Raw genomic sequence first — 19,109 nt, 5'->3', positions numbered from 1 at the left:
TTCTTAACAGAAGCACTGGAGTACGACGGATGTTTTTCCAATGGAGTTGCACAAAGACAACCGTCTTGGTTTTCTAGCTTTGTGGGTACACACTGATATGATCAGACAAAACAATGATCATTCATTCCCCCAGCGACAGTTCAAAATGCTGTCGGAATGTCAAGCCAAATGACCCGTCGGCAGGGTCTCCGTTGTGGACCGTTCCGGTCCGCAATGCAGCTGCATTTGGGTGAGGGAAATGGAGCAATAATGAAGAGAAAGCGGAGGGAAGTGGCAAGTTTTTCTTTTGTGTTTTAGCTGAGACACTATTCTGGGCTTGGGATTTTCCTGGTTCCTCTGCTTTCAAGCTGGAGTATATAATAAGAATGGGTCAGATCTAGCACTGTGGTACAAACATACATGCAGTCAGGGCAACACGTGTTCTTTCCAGGGAACTGAATGGCAGACAAAAGAACCCTCAGACATTTGATTCACACAACTACAAAATACCCACAATAAGACAAATCCATATGCAGATTTTATTTTATTTATAGGTCTGATCGATCATGCGCTTGGACTCGATCCCAGCGCCAGTAACTAGATCCCTCGGCATCATGCGTCACAGTTCCATGTATGACTTTTTTGTAAATATAGCCACGCACCTGTGAGGTGTCAATCGGAAGCGCCGAGCGTCAGGTCGCATCGCAGCCATGACGCAGCAGTCAGAGTAAGAAATGCTTTTCCTCATGCATAAGCACTACGTAATACGAGAGCCTGTCATCCTTTTTACAAGCTCGTTTCAAAGTTATTCTTCCGGGGTCCGAACGATTGAATTGTCAATTATTGTCATGCATCTTGACTGCATGACGTGGAAATGGACAAAGCTGACATGAAATGTTAACATCTCAAAAATATGCACAAAAACAACAGAAAGCAAGAATGAAACAATGATGCAGGCCTCTGCTGCAAGGCTTGTGAAGCCCTAGTGAGCTCGAGGCAGGATGTGACTTTTCCCTGGTAGCAAGGCCTTAGTATACCAGGAGGGAAGTCGAAAAGGGGATGCATTCTGGTAAAAAGGAAAAGAAAATACATGCTCACATGCCTGCATGCCAAAGTATAACTGCCATCTCAAATGTGTCACGTGATACCATGGCACTGCAGCGTCTGGCTGAAACGGGAAGGGGCCACGAGTCCGGGCTATCGTCCCCGGATGAAGAATCCGAGTCGCTACCTGAGGGCTCGCTGCCCGAGGACGCGCTGTCGTCCGTCGTGTCATCATCACCCTTCCTGCTGTTGGAGAACCTGGCCACCGAGAAGCAAGGGTTGTCCTCTCCAATCCTGAACAGAACAATGAAAATGTCAGCATGTTCCACACTAAAGGTGCAGGCGCTATGTCGCCATTTTGACTTTAAAATTCATTGCAAACTGGCTTGTGATACGGAGCGCAGCAATCCCGCTGGATCGGGGTCGTTAATAGTGGCGACCCAGCCGGGAAGCCCGTCGTTCATCACTGTGGCGGCGGCATGGAATGTTACACTTCATGCCTGTAGAGGGAGCCCAGGTTGCTTATTGTTGCTTTCTAACCTGCAGGCCACCTCGCCAGGGTCCACCCATAAGGTGAGTACAGGGGGCAATCCCAGATCACAGAACTGAACCCCGCTCTCCTTACAGGCCCAGAGGAGTTCGGGATCCTGACTATTGGACAAGTTGACTCGAATGCACCTGCAAATGACACAACTGTCAACAGTGATGGACATTTTGGAAAAACAACGATGAGACATTATGGAGAGCTCTTCTGCTGGCTTGCTTGTCTATCAAAAGTGTGGAAAATAAGAAAAGCACAAGACCTATATGCTTGCCCTTTGCTGGGATTGTCAGGGTACCAATGGCCCTGAAACTTCTCCTTCAGCGCAACGAGTAGCTTCTCAATGAAAAGCTCTGTTTTTTGCACGTGCAACTTGGTGACCAGCATCTTCATTAGCGTAAACACGGCCGCTAGCTCTTGCTCCATCGCGCTGCTGCTGGAATTCGTCTTTGGCGAGCGTTCCCATTGACTTCCTATAGCAGTGTTTGTGTCTTTATGACGGCCTCCAGCTTTTCCTTTACGATGTCATCACCCGAGTGCGCTTTTGCGGCTCTTCGCCCAGCGGAGCAAGTGTGCAGAGAAGTCAAAGTGAGCGACATCAACACAACACAGCGACCGCACTGCACCATCTGTATTCGCCGCATTACCTACGTTCAAATGTAAGTGCACAGGAAATAATGATGATACAATGTTGCAGGTTCACAATCCTACAATAGTAACGTCTGTTGACACACAAAGTATAGTGGATCCCACTGTTCGCGGGGGGTGGGGGGGGGATAAACCGAGCCTGACGGCAAACTTCCGCGAGTAATTGACGCTCTCCAAAAAAGTGATAATTGCCTATATTAATAGTTGAAATGATAAATATACCACCAACTATCATCCAAAAGAGCGTTTCATCGCTTCTGGACATCCTCAAACATTGCTGTACCCGCAAAAATAGCGCTTTGGTTCGGTATTTACTGTCCCAATACCGCTGGATCCACAAGCGACAACACAAACTTGCAGTTGTAGATAGTTTTAGGAATGCTCCGCTGAGCTTTAGTGACAGATTATAGGTTTAGCGATGTTCCCCTGAGCTGTAGTTACAGATTCTGCTAGTTTTGTTGTCCTGTTTCGTCCTCGTTTGGCAAAACGGTGGCGAGCCAAAGAAGCAGACATGGGCGTTTATTGTGAACTGCAAATCCAACACTGCTGCTGTTAGATTTGTTGTTTGGTTGAGCAGACAACTAGTTTGCGTGATAATGCTGTACTTGTGTCCTTTTAACTTGGATTCTTTTCTATGATGTTGTGTTTTCACTCGACCTCTTCAGAAGTCCAGTCACACCCATGTCTGCAATTACAGCGCCATCTATTGTCAGGCCTGAAAGCCATGTCCCAGGCCTTGCAGCTCCTCAAGCTTACATTCTGAGAGATTAGTTGCAAATGAGTGTTTTTCCATCATTCAGAACATATCACAGCTCTGTGTCCAGTAATATGACATAATGGTCTTTTTCCTATTTTGCGACCGGTAAGAGTAGTGAATTAGGACTCAGGATTAATTTATAACTTTTGCGGGTATTTTTGGGGGTTTTGTGGGAGAAGCTGTAAGAAGCTTTATTTCTATTAGGTATACACATTTTAATATGTGAAAATATTCATAAATAGATTGCATTGTAACGGTTAGAGCTGACTGGTAGAACATTCAAATTCCTGGTTATATATCCAAATAATAACGATTTATCTAATCAGGAACACTTGGCCTTGAAAAAGCTTCAGTCAGACACAATATGCCAAGATGAGTGACATCTCAAAGCTACATGATTCTAAGTGACGGAAACACAATGACGGAAACACAATATACTTCAATGAACTTCCAAGGTGCACCATCCAGAATCAATTCATTTAACAAGGCATTTCATGTATTCTTTGTTCATTCTCTGTATAAATTGTTCATTTTATCACGAAAGGCCACCTTTGTGTACCATGGAATGGTCACCAACTACAGATGAACATTTTATCGCGTTCTTGTCTTAGACAAAATGGCATCTGCTTGTGGTGTGTTGTTTTATATGTCATCTGTATTGTGTTGTGTTATCTCCAGCTGGGCCTGGAGACCTTGACCGAGTGCCGCGATTGGCTGGACTTGTCCGAGAAGCTGCCATCGTGCCCGTGGCCTTTAGCGGGGGCCACGGAGTCAGGGCCCATCGAGCCAGGAGGCGTCCTGATCTTTGCCGATGTCCTGACACTCGAAGGTGTCCTGATAATCGGAGGCGTCCTGATCTTTGCCGATGTCCTGACACTCGAAGGTGTCCTGATAATCGGAGGCGTCCTGATCTTTGCCGATGTCCTGACACTCGGAGGTGTCCTGATAATCGGAGGCGTCCTTATGTTTGCAGATGTCTTGACGCTCGAACGGGGCCTGACGTTTGGTGGCGTGCTATTGTTCGGAGGTGTGCTGATCTTTGCCGATGTCCTGACACTCGGAGGTGTTCTGATAATCGGAGGTGTGCTGATCTTTGCCGATGTCCTGACACTCGGAGGTGTTCTGATAATCGGAGGCGTCCTGATCTCTGCCGATGTCCTGACACTCGGAGGTGTCCTGATAATTGGAGGCGTCCTGATGTTTGCAGATGTCTTGACGCTCGAATGGGGCCTGACGTTTGGTGGCGTGCTATTGTTCGGAGGTGCGCTGATGTTTGTCGATGTCCTGACACTCGGAGGTGATCTGGTGCTTGGCGATGTTCTGACACTGGGTGGTGTCCTGCTACTCTGAGTTGCGATGATGCTTGGTGGTGTCCTGATGCTCGTAGTCCTCTTGGGCAAGGAGGAGCACAAGGACGATGAGGTGCGAGGTTGCTCTGCAGATGTGGATGATTTGGAAGATGTTTCAGATCCAGATTTGAAGACGTTCGCCCGTGGAAGGGCAGCACGTGTTTGTCGAAAAGAGGAAGAGGCAGTGCTTCGGGCGAAACCCGGGCCCGACAACGGGGCAGGAGAAGGAGTGTTGGGAGCCTTGACAGTGGAACCACCCCCAATCGCTCGCAGCGTGGAGCGACACATCTTCTCCTCCGGCTGGTTCCGAGCACCGGGAACGTGGCGGTTCTTTGAATCTCTGGGCTGGAGGTTTGAGCATCGTGATGAGGGGGCGGTGGAGGGCTTCTCTCCTCGCTTCTCTCTATTGGTCCTGGAGATGGGCACCACCCTCCTCATGTTTTGCTTCTCGGAACTGTTGAGGGTACGCACGTGATTGGATCGGATCCCGTTCGTGGAGGTAGCGACGGTTCTGGATGAGCCCGCCTTCTTACGCTGGTCTGACTGAGGAGGAGGTTTGGAGGAGACGCAAAGTGTCGAGGTTGGCGGCGGTTGGCGGCAGACGGGCGCGGACTGCGCCGGTTCAGAAACCGACGCCGGCTCCTTTTCTCCTGGATGGTCCGCCTCGCACACGGCCGTCACGCACCATGAAACCGCCGCCTGCGCTGCCATCGACTCGTCCGAAGCTCGTGGCTCTTCCGCATCCGCGGCGGTGACTTCACAGAGACGAGCGGGGCCGCCGACCTCCCCGAAGGACTTTAGCACAGGAACCAGCGAGCATTTCTCCAGAAGAAACACTATGTTGTTGTTGTCGTTAGCAGCCGCCAAGATGTCGTGGTTGCTGTGGTCATCTTCAGAAGATGTTTTGCAGTGGCGCAATTCCGGGCGTGTCATCGAAGCCTCTTTGTGGTCTCGGTCATTGTCGGAGGCGGTGTCCACATCGACGTGACGGTCGAGATTGGCGGCTAATGGCGTTGTCGTCGTCGTTGCTGTGTTCCCAGAGGGGGAGGACGGGCTTTGCGACGACGAGTGTCGGGAACGCACCGTATGTCGCCGAGAAGCACGGCAGCCGTTCGACTTCGGAGAGAGGAGCTCCAGGAGCACGCTGGCCTCGTCCTGGTGCAACATAACCGCTGAAAGGTCTGTTTCACTTCTGCAGTGGAAGCCCACGGCGCCTCCCATCTACGACAGCGCAACGCAGTTAACTGATTTGCTGCTCATCTGCTCCATCATGGGGGATTCGGGTGTGTTTTTACCTCTTCGCCGCCAGCCCACGAATGTCTCTTCTGTTCCTCCAGCACTTGTAAGCGATTGCGACGGGCTTCCCGCTCTTTGTTCTCCTTCAATCATACAATAAACGGCCCGTCAACAACCACAACTGAGGTAGACCACCTGAGCGTTATCACGCCAATTCAGGGGTGGGCAAAGTATGGCTACAGACTACAGCGTGTTTACATTATCAAGAATCCTGTAACATTTATAGCATTAATGTAACTTCAGGCGGCACGGTGGACGACTGTTTAGAGCGTCAGCCTCACAGTTCTGAGGACCCGGGTTCAATCCCCGGCCCCGTCTGTGTGGAGTTTGCATGTTCTCCCCGTGCCTGCGTGGGTTTTCTCCGGGCACTCCGGTTTCCTCCCACATCCCAAAAACATGCATTCATTGGAGACTCTCAATTGCCCGTAGGCGTGACTGTGAGTGCGAACGGTTGTTTGTTTCTATGTGCCCTGCGATTGGCTGGCAACCAGTTCAGGGTGTGCCCCGCCTCCTGCCCGATGGCAGCTGGGATGGGCTCCAGCACGCCCGCGACCCTCGTGAGCGGCTCAGAAAATGGATGGATGGATGTAAACTTCACCTACAACTGAGTCAGCTAATGCAAATGCACTTGCCCATCCGGCAGCCTACCTTCACAGCATGGCTGAACTTGCAGCAGAAGCCGTGCAACACGGAGAAGCACTCGTCCAGTCGGAACGTGTCGCTGTCCTCGCAGAAGAAATCCATCAGCTCGCCGGCTTCCTCGCTCAGCAGCTGCCGGGTGCCGCGCAACGCGCACATCCGCGCTGTTGCATCCTGAGGCAGGAATACAAGTAAACACCTCACCAGATGGAGTAGAGCGTAGTGTCATAAGGAAGTCTCAAATCTTAACCGGAAAGTTTCACACAAGTCCCAAGTTACTGTGACAAAAATCCACCAAGTAAAGTCCGGTCCCAACTCAGGTCTATGGATGAAGTAAGTGTTCAGGTGCTCGGAAGTCGGCACGTCGGCGCTACCTGTAGGAAGCCGTCCAACTGCTGTAGGAGCTCGCCGTCCGTCCGGACGCTCTCCTCGAGAGTGCGCGTGCGGGACGTCTGCCGCTGCAGTTCAGCGTCCAGCGTCTCCAAGGAGATCCTGCACACCAAAAAAGTCACACAAACGTCCTGGCTAGCTTTGAGTACTCTGTACACTGGACTAAGAATAGAAGACTCAGTCTGACCTGGAAGCAGCCCGAACGTGATTCAACTTCAGCGGGAAGTCCAACAACTTCTCCTCTGTTTTCTGGGCTTCCTGGGAAGACGGATTTGAACCATTAGGATGACAAACTGTCACATAAGGGAAGGAAGATGAGGAGGATGAGGGGAAGGAGGAGGAAAAAAGGAGGACTTGGCTTGTTTTTGGTTGTGGTGACTGACCAGAGCCACAAAGTGCAGCAGGTTCATTCCCGGTTTGTTGGCTTTCGTGTCGGCCAGAGACAAAAGGGACGACAGTTTGAAGCCCGCCGCATTTCCGCCGTGACCGCCCTGAGACACACGCGCGCTTTAACACCACGCCGCTAACACACTAACACAGCTAGGACCGCTAAGTCGCTTACAGCATTGAGGATGTTTCCGGCCTGCAGTACCAAGTGGAGGATGGCATGCAGCTCCTGACAGCCAAGAACCTCTGCGAGGGAGAAAAGCAGGGTATCATTAATGCGTTCAACTTCATTGGCGCCTCTCTCCAAAATAGAACAGCTCTGAAATGTGCTGCGAGGAGGCAGGACGACGAGGAAGCTTAGGAGGAACTGACGGCGTCGGCTTTGGCGTCACCTTTGGTTGCAGAGCGAAGGATGCCAATGTGAGCCCGCGTGGCCTCGCACATGCCAGGAATCTCCTCCTTGGCCAGCATGCACTCGATGCGCGTGGCGTAACTGTGAACCAATCAGACAGCGGGGATGACGAGCAATCAGACAGCGGCGCTCCAGTGGAAAGGTGAAAGGTTAGCAGGTCACCTGGGGAGCTGAATTAGCAGGAACACGAAGGAGTCGGCCAGTGACAGCTTTGACACGTCTCCACCGTACGCCTTCATCTTCTTCACCTTTCTCCAAACAAAAAATGAAAATCACTTCCTATCCTGTTGGAACGTGGAGGGACAACAACAAGGCGCTCTCAAGTGGCCACGGCAGCCCAACATGTTGTGAGCAATTATTTTCAAACACGTATAATGTATTTTGAAAACAAATTCTCGAAATTCAGTACAGAAGGTCTTTCAAACAATATCACGATATTATGTATTGTTCAATATTTATTTTCAGAAGATCCACCACAATGACATCATGACTGACTGCGTTCAGACTCATTCACTCATTCCCTACTCCCGAATCACTACAAAGAGATTTTTAGGGACTTTTTAGTCAGTCAACTTTACTGTATACTGTAGTTCACCATATATAAAAAAAAAAAAAGATAATCGAGTGATGAGAGAGAAGTGAATGAGTCGATGATTCCCAGCCTTGGTGAGCAGGAAATGTGCGCGTCACCTCATCCGCCTCAGGCAGCAACTTCATCAGCTCTCTCAGAGGCTCCGCCCCGTAAGGCTCGCCGTTGCCACGGCGAATGTCGTCAATGATGGCCTGGTTGGACCTGAACGAGAACAGCCGCTGTGATCATCCCAGCCCAACGCAATGGTAGTAAATCAATTGTTTTTGTGGGGGGAAATTGGATAACTTGCCCAGCGGTTGGGAATTCGCGAATGGACAAGAACATTTTTAAGGAAGTGAGGAGGACCCATTTTATCATCAAATTTCTTCCTTCGTCCTACCACAAGCTCAAACGGCCTTCATGTGCCGCGGTGTTGAGTAAACACAGGGAACAGCACATAAACACAAAATGCCATGTCGCTGTCTTTTTGCACTTTGACTCTCTTTGTCTTATTTTGGGGTTGACAGACAGCTATGACATTTTCTCTCCTCCTACTTCTGTGACTCATTGTTCTGGATGTCCGATATTTGCATTATATGCACTAAGCTGTTTACGCTCTCATCTACAGCTGCTGTTCTGATCTGATCAAGAATCTTCTTGCATTTGTTGCAGTAATTTAGCTTTTTTTTCCTCTTAAAATTGGTTCATTACAATGGGTTTATTCATTTTTCATTTATTATTTATTTATAGCAAAACAATGGACAATTTTACATTTACATTTAAATATACAACTATATAGCCTTTTCCACAAAAAAAATTTAAATAATTGGTCAATTCATTTATTTTCAAACTAATAGAATAAAGAATGGAGAAAATAAAAATGTCTACATTTCATTAGCCAATAAACTTTTTTTAAAAAAGGAATTTTCTTAAATAACTGGTTAACATGATAAATAAATTTCTTTTAAAAGTAATTTTATTAAATTACTGGTTCAAAGTAGTAAAATAAAAAAAAGACATTTACATTTAAACATACAAATATAAACAGCAGTTTGAACATTTAATTTTTTTAAATTTTATAAAGCAATTACTGATTAATATTAGTAAAAACTATTTAACATACGCATTAATTTTTTTTTACATTTATTAAATAATGTGGTCAAATAATTGCTTGTAAATAATAGAATAAAAATGCGGAAAATAAACAATTTCACATTTAAATAAAAAAATGCAAACATATATTTGGCATTTTTTTAGAATTTGATTAAATAGTGAATAATACCATACATCTGGCAATTTATTTTATTGTAAATAAAATTGTTTAATTTCTACAATTATGATGATTATATATTTATATATTCTTTTGCTCATTTACCAGTTATTCCCTGTTCCGATTGGACCGCGGGATATAGTTACTAAATGTTCTTGTTATTCCAGTTCAGAGTTCTGTCTTTGTGATCCCTGTCGTTACTTATTTGATGTTGTAAATAACTGTGCTGCTCTTTGCTCCCTTGTTAGGGTCAAATCATGTTTTCTGATTGTCAGTCCGTCACGAAGCCCACTCTCTCTCGCTACCGGCATGGCGGCGTGTGTTTTACCCAAAACACCGTGGGGCACGTGGGCGCCTCTTGGTCATCTTTTACCTCTTGAACTGTTTGAGGAAGATGCCCACGTTCATGCCTCGCTTGGTGTCCAAGAGGGAGACCTGCGGTGCGACAGGCGGACATCGTAGTCATCGACGTCGTCGTCATCGTTTTCGCTCACGTCCATTTCGAGTTAATTGCTGTCGTCGCCATAGTCACCATTATCGTCGTAATTATCATAGTCGTCGTCGTCACCCACCTGGTCCTTTGTGTCCCGCAGCGAGCCGCGGCCCCTCCCTCCCCCGGCCGGCGTGGCGCCGGCGTGACCCTGCTGCTGACCAAAGAGTTCTTCCACCGTGCTGGCGTCGATCCGGCGGCTCTGCTGCGCCCGGCCCAGCGTCCACAGGTTGGCACGCCCCCGCACCTGCCCGCACACGCGAACGTCGCATCGATGCGCACTACGGGAATTGGCCCAACGAGGTGCACTTCGTTCCGTACCTGCTCCTCCGGGATGGTTTTCCAGAAGAAACTCCTCACCCTCTTATGGATCTTCAGGCCTCCCGTGGGCAACGAGGGGGGAGGCGGGGGTGGAGGGGGAGGGGGCGGCGGCGGCGGTGGAGGCGGCGGCGGCGGCACTCTGTCCGGCGTCTTGTTCTCGTTGGCCATCACGCGCATCCCATCAGCTGATTGGACGGAGGCGCCGAATTCACTGAGGCCACGGGCGAGCATGGCGGAGGGAGGGGCCCGCAGAGAAGTGACGACCAATCATCTCGCTGCGTCCCAAAAAAACAGCTTTCATCGACACTTCCCAGCATGCTTTGCTGACAATGTTCGCACACACGAGGAACAAAACAAACAAAAAAAACTCCCTGCTATTGAGCAGCCACTTCCGCTAAATCGGGGATGTCCAAACTGCGGCTTGGGGGCTATTTGCAAACCGCCGATTTTTGCCAATCTGTTAATACCGGCCAACTAATTGGTCGGGCTCTTCTTTCTACACTGGGTGGCAAGGCAGGAGAAGAGAAGAAGAAATTCGTTGTAACGCCTCGCAAACTTGTTTTCCACATTTCACACATCATTCGGTCAGTTGCGCTTCGGAATGGAATTTGCGTTGCATTTTGCTACCTGTCAAGGTCATCTGAGCACAGATTTCTTTTGCTTTGGTTCTAACCAGTCCTGACTTGATCGGTGCCCTGGGTGAGGCAGCCCCAACACCGCCTGGAAATGCCACCCTGCGCAGCTGCACATATCAGAAGCAGCCGCTGCAAGTGGGATACAGGGTCGCTTGCCACCCAAAAAAATTCTGAAAAATTCATTCCTTTTTTGCTTTATCACAGAGTTGGTTTTTTTTTTAAATAAACATAATATTTATAAATATTGTAGAATTTAGTCACATTTCTTACACTGATTAACGATAACGAACATCAAAGGTGGCCCTGGGAAGAAAATATTTGGACGCCCCTGCTCTTAAACATCTCCACACGCAGCACAAAACACCTGGAATAATCCAGACAGGTCACCATATTGGACTTTAACTTAACTGAGTATATTTTGTGTATTTGTGTCTGATTAATGTCATTTGCAAGCTTACGTAAAAGCTGACTTTCCTTGTGTGTCTGAAACCTGCCGGTCTGGTTTTTCTTGCCGCTGCATTCAAAGAGCTTTTTTTTCCCCTTCATCATCCTCTTCCCTCACATCCGCTTACACGCTCACGGCGTGAACGCTCAAAAGCACAATTAAAACAGTTGAAACTCAAAAACGCTTGCGGGTGAATCAAGAGTTGGACGTGTGCTGCGTGTCGCAACCAAACCGCATGGAAAATTACGTTGATTTCGTTTCAAATGAGGCCGATGATTGCCCTCAACTCAAAATGAATGTTCGACTTTGGGGAAAAGTTACCAAGACTTGACTTGAATTGAGCCAAATGTGCTCAAAATGCTGCAATTTTATGCGCTAATCCTTCGTTTATCGCATGGGTTAGGTTCTGGACCAACCCCTGTAATAGGTGAAATCCGTGAAGTGGCGAAACACACATTTTCTTCAAGACTATTTTTAAATCCTACTAACCTCTACAATACTCTTAATTACACTTTCTATACTCCTTAAAACGATGTTATATTATATAAATACCTTTTAAACTTTAAACGTACTGTCATGCACAGTACACTATGTACATTTTATTTTTATTTTTAGTTTTAATTTAGGAAGCATTTTACCACAAAAAAAATTACAGCATACACTCAAAATCCCATGATATGGCGTGTTATGCGTGATATGATTATGAAAAAACAAATCTGCAATACACTGAATCCGCAATAAGTGAACCGCGACATAGCAAGGGAACACTGTTGTCATTAGATGCGATTGTGTTTGCAAAGCACACAAGTCAGCCCAGTGCAAGAAAGTCCAGTGGGCTTGGGTATAATATTTAGAGTGTGTACTCAAGATGCCACGCGTTACCATGGAAACGGCTCAGATTGCTAGCAATCGCTGTGGTAACGGAGTGACTTACCAACGACGGCGCGTTGTGTGCTTGATGGCAACATCACGGTCAGTGCATGTGCGCCAATTAGTTTTGATGGGGCGCCGATGACGTCACTCGATGCAAATATCCCAACGTACAATAACATGACTCGTTTGCGCCTCTCAGCTGACCTAATTGTGACGTGTCCAACCAACCAATTTTTGCTTCACATTCCCACAGAGACAGCACTGACCTGAGCTGGGAGACCGCAGAGATGAATCAGGCAAGCGAGTCTGTTTGAAGAGAGGGGCGGGCACGGGTTAATGAGGAAAGAGCTCGTTTGACAAGATTGTCCTGGTCCGTCAGAACACGGCGTCCCCTCGCATTCACGCCGGGAACTTAACACCGCGCAGGACGGTCAACGTGATGCCTCAAATCTCCTTTCCAGCGCTGGCGCACTCGCACACCTCTGTGGAAGTAACGCGGGCAAATATTGACACTACAAATTCATCTGACCTGTCACAGAAACACAAATGACGGCTGACTCACAACATGTCGCACGAGATGACAAATTGTGTGGAAGTTTCGCCAACATTTTCCACACGGGAGAAAGTGGAAAGTAGTCAAATGTTAAGTGAGAAGCCATGTGCAAAAAGAAACGCGCTACCTCGTTAACACCTTCGGGTGTTACAGAGGAATCTGTGAGAAATGGGGGGGGGGGGGGGGGGGGGGAGTCAAGACGGGCGTGACATCGCACTCCTTCTTCCTGCAGATTCCAAGACTGAAGTCCACTTGAGGGGAGCAAACAGAGGAAACTGGATGGCGCAGGTAGCCACGCTTTTTGCCTTTTGAAAATGCCTGATTAGCTTAATGCTAACAAACAATGCAAACCGCCATTGACACGCTAACAGTTGATAGTTGAACGCACATGGTGGCGCAACACATTTAGACAAGACTATAACAATACCAGTTGAACATACATGGTGGCGCAACACAGTTAGACAATTTAACAATACTCACAGGCATACATTGGGTCCCCGCTATTCACAGGGGACGGGGCCAAACCATCAATCGTGAAAATCCGCAGAAAATTGGCGCCCATTATCATTGCACTGGGACAAAAATAAAATAAACCCAAGAAATTCTTGAATAAGTCATTAAGCGTTTTCGGGGTTGGGTCCCCTGCAAAACAAAATAAAAAAAATACAACAAAACAAAAAAGGAAAAAAATCCATGGATAGGTGAATCTGCGGGTGCCGAACTGCGATTGTGGGGGGAGTCCACTGGATATTCTTTATCCTCAATAATAAATCAAAAAAGACTAATATTAGTACATGATCTTATGGAATCACTTTGTCATAGAAGTCTTTGTTTGTGTCTGCATGACTGTAGAGTATTATACTGCCCCCCGGTGGCCAACCACACCAGAACCAGAAGGAGCAGCACAATGAATCGGATTGCAGCCTTAAATCCTGTTTGATTCTTTACATGATATAGAAATGTGCTATGACATTTTGTTTTTCCTAAAGCACAAAATTATAGCGAGGTATGTTTGTTTGTTTGCTAATAAAAACACGAACACATTTTTGTTCGTGGGGTTAACGAAGGTTTTCCGTCCGGTACTGTGCGTCCACCACCACGCCGTTCGACGCCCCTGGCGGAAGTCGCGATGCTCCTTGTCTGGGGTGTTTCCATAGCAACAAGGACAGCTGTCTCTTTCTAACAATTTTTGTTTCGTTTTCAAGGCCACGGCGCATTCACACATTCAACACCATTCAGTTGACATTTTCAACTGAACGAGGAAAAAGACGCCTGCTGCTTTTTGAGCGTGTCAAGAAAAGTGAGGAGTGTGTGCGTGTGTGGGGGGGGGGGGGGGGGGGGGGGTAAAAAAAAAAAAAAAAAAAACTGCTCACCTTTTTCAACTGGTCGCAGCAAGCATAAATAGCAACAAATATTAGTTGAACTAAAAAAAAACAAAAAAAAGTCAAGACTACCAACCAACAAGTGCGGCGGGCTTGAAGTCACAGCACAACACGCGCGGACACACACACACACATACACACACACACAACAAAAACAACTCACCATATGAATCCAGTGTGTGACCGGTGTCCGACACCTCGGAAACGAGCAGCAACCAGGGCCGAGGACACCGAGCTTGACTGGCGGCTGCAGGTCGCGCCTCCGTGAGCGCGTCGCAGGCTGACGACCGCGCAGGCGTGGCGACTCACGCCGCCGGTCCGTGCGAGGCAGAGATAAGAGTTGCATGTGCTCCACCTATCAGCGGAAACAGCATTTTGGCCTGAACACACACACACACACACACACTTTACCAATAAAATGACAGGAGACATGCCATTCATGAATATCAAATCGTGGTTTGGTTTGAATTGTTTTGGCCATGTGTGCAGCATGCATGTCGCAGTTGAGTCGCACCTGCTTTACGCCCCCCGCGACCACTGGGGGGACCCCAAGAGCGATTAACGTTGAAACAGCAGGGCCTGCAGGATAGTATCTTTTGATTTTTGGAGTAGCATTGATGAAGAACAGCTTTTTTTTTTGTTGCTGTTTTTTCCTCCCATTTCTACACAGTTAAAACCTAAATATTACAACCTCGTATTTGCTTTTCAAAAACTACTTGTCACTTTGTTTCACGTTGCTGTCAGTAACATATTGTCATTTGCCTGACACTATTGTTTATGTCATACTCTGTACATTTCAAGTTATTTTGAAGTGACTGCACAGAGTTAAATTTATTTGTCGTCCTCACGCTCCAAATTTGTAAAATATTTTTTCAACCAAAAATCAGACTTTTTAGCAGGCCTAGATGATATTCAGTATAAGAACTGCTACATCACAACTTTCGCTTAATGGTGACAAGTCATTTTGGAGTGGCCCACAGCCCTTTAACCCACAAGAATAGATCTGCCCCTGTGTTTTTATATTTTTATTTCAAAAACCTCAAATCAAAACCAATTTATTAGTAGTAGTTGTCAGGAGCATCGTGGGCCGTGTTAAATGTTTTTTTGAGCATATGCCGCCGGCCACTAAAAAAACAGAAGGCGGGCCACATGTGGCCCCCACGCCGTAGTTTGGTTCTGCTCTTATGTGTAACACTGCTGCCATATATTTATTGGAGATGTATGAATGAATAATCAATATTGGCAGACTGAGAGGGCCCAATGTCACATTTTGACAACACGTTCAAAGTGAGTTTGAAAATGTTCAAAAGACAACCAATGGACAACAAAGACATTTATTTGGATTATTTACAAGTAGGGTTGCAAAATGCATTTTTACGAACGTAGTGCTTTGCGCCTCCATCTTGTGGGATCTACAGGCAATTCTAAACTTTTTTTTGTTGTTTTTTTTTTTTTTCCCAGGGGATCAGCAGAACACTTGTCAGTCAAATGCACCAATTTAGATCCCCAAAAACATCCGAACATGCGAACATTGTACAACAAGCACAAAACCTCTTTCAGTCCTTCAAGCCCCTCGAAGCAGCCCGCCAACGTGCCCTAAAATGCTTCTGAATCCCGCAGGGCTGCAGTGCTGAAGGCCTGCCATCCATATTGTCTTCATTGGGGAGTGTGGATGGCTCCTAAACCACATTCTTCAGATTCCCTGGGTCGGGGGGGTTAGAGGCTAATTAGCAGTAAGCTACAATTCTCAAAACTATACATCAAACATGAAATATCGCATCACATGGATACGCCGCGGCCTCCTCACAATCACGTCGCTTTGCTCTTACGTACTTTTGATGGTGGCGACGACCTCCCCCAGGTGTTTGGCGTCATTGCGGTCGGGGCGACAGCTCGGACTGATCTCGAGCGAATAGTCGGGCCCGTACTCCGTAAAAAACTAAAAGACCATAAGTGCTGATTTGTGACATGAATAGACAGGAGGCGGAGGGACAGATTATCACAATTTGGTGGACACAAGTTTGGTGGATTGAAAGCGTCATTTAAAGAAAATGACAATCTAAACGATTAATCGCACTCATGATTGCTGTTCCATCTGGTTCTATTGATTCCGCCATATTCATTATCTTTAAGTTACTTTTTTTTTTTTTGATAATAACAATATACAAGATAACAAAAAAGAAAGGGCTGGCATTGGCTTCGGTCATGCTAATAAACAAATAACAGCATCATATTGAAAACAAAAAAAGTCTTTTGTCTTTACTCAACACATAGTTCGACCTCCTTAGGCATATAGTATTTTATTTTAAGAATGACATTATGTGTCATAGAATAATTGCCTTCGTCAGGGTTTGCTCATTTGTCACAATAGCAATAAAAAATACCAATGTGCTTGCTAAAAATCAAAAATAAATTATTTGCTCATTCACTGCCAGCCCTCCCAGTTAACATGGATATTTGACTTCTAAAGCCGTCAACGGCAGTGAATTAAAACTTTCAAAAGTGCTATAAATTGCAACGTGACAAGACTGCTCAAAAAAATGACCGTATGTTAAAATGCGCAAGCTGGTCAGAATGGCCCCTGAAACGCCTCAAGAACTTTGAAAGTCAGATGAGGGATTCCAGAGAAATTGACTTTTTGTTGCACCCCAAGTTAAGTGTTTTTTGGGTTTTGTTTTTTGTTTTAGTCACAATGCGACAATGTCAAAACGGCGACATATTACCTCGTGGTCCGGTATTTCCGAGGTGAGGGTCTTGCCCAAAATAACTGCCGTCAGGTAGGTCCAGCAGCGGGCCGTGTTAGCCAGGTTGTAACCCCCTGAGAATAACATTATGATTGATTATAATATGTACAGTATACTTTTTAACGAAGGTAGCAGGAAACATCCACTTCAAATTGAGGATAAAAAAAATGTCATATTATGAAGCTACTTTAAACGCACACACAAAAGCGCACCTCCTCCCAGCAGCAGCGTCGGCAGGCGCCACTGCAGCACGTACTGCAGACACTTGGCCACCCCCAGCGGCGTCATGTTAAAGGAGCACATGGGGTCTCCCGCCATGGTGTCGGCGCCCAGCTGCATCACCACGGCATCCGGGTTGTAGTGAGCGCGCACGTCCGGCATGACGCTGCAGCCAAGAGACGACGTCAGTTCAGCGCTTAAACACATTCACTGCCATTGACGGCTTTAGAAGTCAAATATCCATGTTAGCTGCGAAGGCTGGCAGTGAATCGAGTTTTAAGCCCTTTTCTCTCCTAGACGAAGCTAACAGCCCGACTAAATGCAGCTCCTCCCCTCACTTGCCTGGTGAAGACTTGGTAATATCTGTCGTCTCGGATGCCGTCCTCCAGCGGGACGTTGACCGTGTACCAGCGGCCTCTGCACAAGCCGATATTAGTGACATCGCCCGTACCTACACACACACACGTATGTATATAATCCCTAAAATAGACATTAATATCGTGTTTCAGGTGAAATTTCAGGATGAACCAAAAATGCACTGTAACCATCACAGATGAACTTAATTTGATCTTCTCTAATGTACTCTTTGCGAGCTCTTGTCGAATAGTTTTACCTGGAAAAGAACGTTTGATGTTGTTCGTCCTGAAATTTCACCTAAAATCTGCGTTGTCATGTACAATACAAAGGCCAGCGATGAAAGTCACCTGGGAAAAAGCCAGGGGAGAACTTGTGCAGGGACACCGTCATGACTTTGGACGTGAAGTTGAAGGCTTCCTCCACACCTGCAGGGAGAAAAGGAGTACAAGGAAGTACAGAAAATGGATAAAACTATTGCATTCCCAAACCAAGCTTCTCCCCCCCCCCCCCTTCCATCCGTCACTGCCCGACAGTTTACAACGTAACGGTGAATACTGGAAAGGATTCTCGTTTGTTAGCGTACCGTCTCCGTGATGCAGGTCCACGTCCACGTAAAGGACTCTGTCGTATTTTTCCCGCAGCTTGAGAATTCCCAACACGGCATCGTTGACGTAGCAGAAGCCCGACGCCTGGTCCCTGGAGGTCGCGGAGAGAAACTGCTGAGCGGCGAGCGATCGCGCCAGACCTCACAAAAGCAACGGCCTCGCCCCTTACTTCTTGGCATGGTGCCACCCCCCGGCCCAGTTGATGGCCACGTGGCACGTTTGGTCCAGCAGGCACTGGGCGGCAGTGAGCGTAGCGCCCCCTACTGCCGCTGCGTAGTCAAATATGCCCTCCACCACTGGACAGTCGTAACCTGGAGGAGGTGAAGTGCATTGCAATGGTGAGGAGAGGTACTCACACTCTGTACTTAAAATAGTACAGATACTTAAACTGTAAAGGAAATTTTAAAAAGCACGTGGACGACTCACCAAGGCCGTAGTCGGCCGAATGGGGGTCATCGTTGTCTCCGTCCTGGCTGATCTTGTGAAGATGCTCCAGGTAGAAGTCCGAGTGGAACTGACCCATGTCCTCTATGGTGGCCACCTGTGGCTTCACAGTGCTGCAAGGAGAACAAGGAGGACAATATCAATGTTGCATGCTGACACTTGTCTTCTCGTCATGTTCCAAACCTCATATCTTTGAGGAGTCCATAGGCTTCTATCAGTGAGTGGACCATACTCGCCTACAAAACGGACAAAACTCATCTTAACCTCAACGAAACACTGCACAGCAAAAAGGAGGTCAAAAGAATCCAACTCACCCGGTTTGGCACTTTGGATAAAGAGTCACAAGTTTCAATGTATTCCTGACTAAAAACATACGCGACCTTCCGTTTACCGTAACTTCCGTCATCGCCGTCTCCTTCACAACTCATGCTTGCGTGGGTGAAATGTGGAGAAAAGACGGCGGGGAATGTCAAATATGTCAAATATTCCAAAACAAAAAACACAAGTGGAGAGGGGAAGTCGGGCTCGCTTCTGGTGTTACACCATAAACACCCCCCCCCCCAAAAAAAAAACCTCGACCAATTTTTATTTGTTTGACGTTTTTCTAGTGAACAAAACCATCTAAATAAAGGCCAATGTCTTTAATTAGTAGTAGCAGCATGTGTGAACTGGACCTTTTCATTTTCAAACCATCGAAAGGCAGCGGGCACAAGATATAATATGTCCCCTCGTCCCCGGCGGGACGATTTAAAAAGAGG

The 19,109-nt window shown here is 47.1% G+C and overlaps 3 protein-coding genes across 7 annotated transcripts; all 3 read right to left on the bottom strand.

Annotated features, from left to right (window-relative positions):
- Positions 1-842: 842 nt before the first annotated feature.
- Positions 843-1,990, bottom strand: btg3 (B-cell translocation gene 3). The gene is made up of 4 exons (XM_061669383.1): positions 1,827-1,990; positions 1,564-1,701; positions 1,128-1,317; positions 843-1,045 (listed from the first exon to the last, which is right to left on the bottom strand). The coding sequence occupies exons 1-4, from the start codon at positions 1,988-1,990 to the stop codon at positions 962-964; spliced, it is 576 nt and encodes a 191-aa protein (XP_061525367.1). The 3' UTR covers positions 843-961.
- A 1,647-nt stretch (positions 1,991-3,637) lies between these two features.
- On the bottom strand, positions 3,638-14,288 carry LOC133397916 (FH2 domain-containing protein 1-like). 4 transcript variants are annotated; one of them, XM_061669361.1, is made up of 15 exons: positions 14,146-14,288; positions 12,314-12,529; positions 10,095-10,369; positions 9,856-10,020; positions 9,657-9,718; positions 8,133-8,235; positions 7,605-7,690; positions 7,423-7,523; positions 7,206-7,276; positions 7,027-7,134; positions 6,831-6,901; positions 6,628-6,745; positions 6,263-6,427; positions 5,614-5,697; positions 3,638-5,539 (listed from the first exon to the last, which is right to left on the bottom strand). In XM_061669361.1, the coding sequence occupies exons 3-15, from the start codon at positions 10,323-10,325 to the stop codon at positions 3,638-3,640; spliced, it is 3,267 nt and encodes a 1,088-aa protein (XP_061525345.1). In that variant the 5' UTR covers positions 10,326-10,369; positions 12,314-12,529; positions 14,146-14,288. The 4 variants fall into 4 exon arrangements, with proteins under 4 accessions (XP_061525345.1, XP_061525346.1, XP_061525348.1 ...); XM_061669362.1 differs by lacking the exon at positions 7,027-7,134; XM_061669364.1 differs by lacking the exons at positions 9,657-9,718; positions 9,856-10,020; positions 10,095-10,369 and having other exon boundaries at positions 7,605-7,726.
- A 1,116-nt stretch (positions 14,289-15,404) lies between these two features.
- hdac8 (histone deacetylase 8) lies at positions 15,405-18,879 on the bottom strand. 2 transcript variants are annotated; one of them, XM_061669109.1, is made up of 11 exons: positions 18,666-18,879; positions 18,535-18,587; positions 18,334-18,464; positions 18,077-18,218; positions 17,886-17,998; positions 17,650-17,727; positions 17,288-17,396; positions 16,939-17,111; positions 16,706-16,800; positions 15,816-15,921; positions 15,405-15,684 (listed from the first exon to the last, which is right to left on the bottom strand). In XM_061669109.1, exons 1-11 carry the CDS (start codon positions 18,777-18,779, stop codon positions 15,662-15,664), a joined length of 1,137 nt encoding a protein of 378 aa, XP_061525093.1. In that variant the 5' UTR covers positions 18,780-18,879; the 3' UTR covers positions 15,405-15,661. The 2 variants fall into 2 exon arrangements, 1 of the variants encoding a protein (XP_061525093.1); XR_009767696.1 differs by lacking the exon at positions 15,405-15,684 and having other exon boundaries at positions 15,833-15,921; positions 16,925-17,111.
- Positions 18,880-19,109: the final 230 nt, after the last annotated feature.

This window comes from Phycodurus eques, chromosome 23, assembly GCF_024500275.1.
Source record: "Phycodurus eques isolate BA_2022a chromosome 23, UOR_Pequ_1.1, whole genome shotgun sequence".
Taxonomy (NCBI): Eukaryota; Metazoa; Chordata; class Actinopteri; order Syngnathiformes; family Syngnathidae; genus Phycodurus; species Phycodurus eques.
This window is presented reverse-complemented; position numbering and strand designations above follow the sequence as displayed.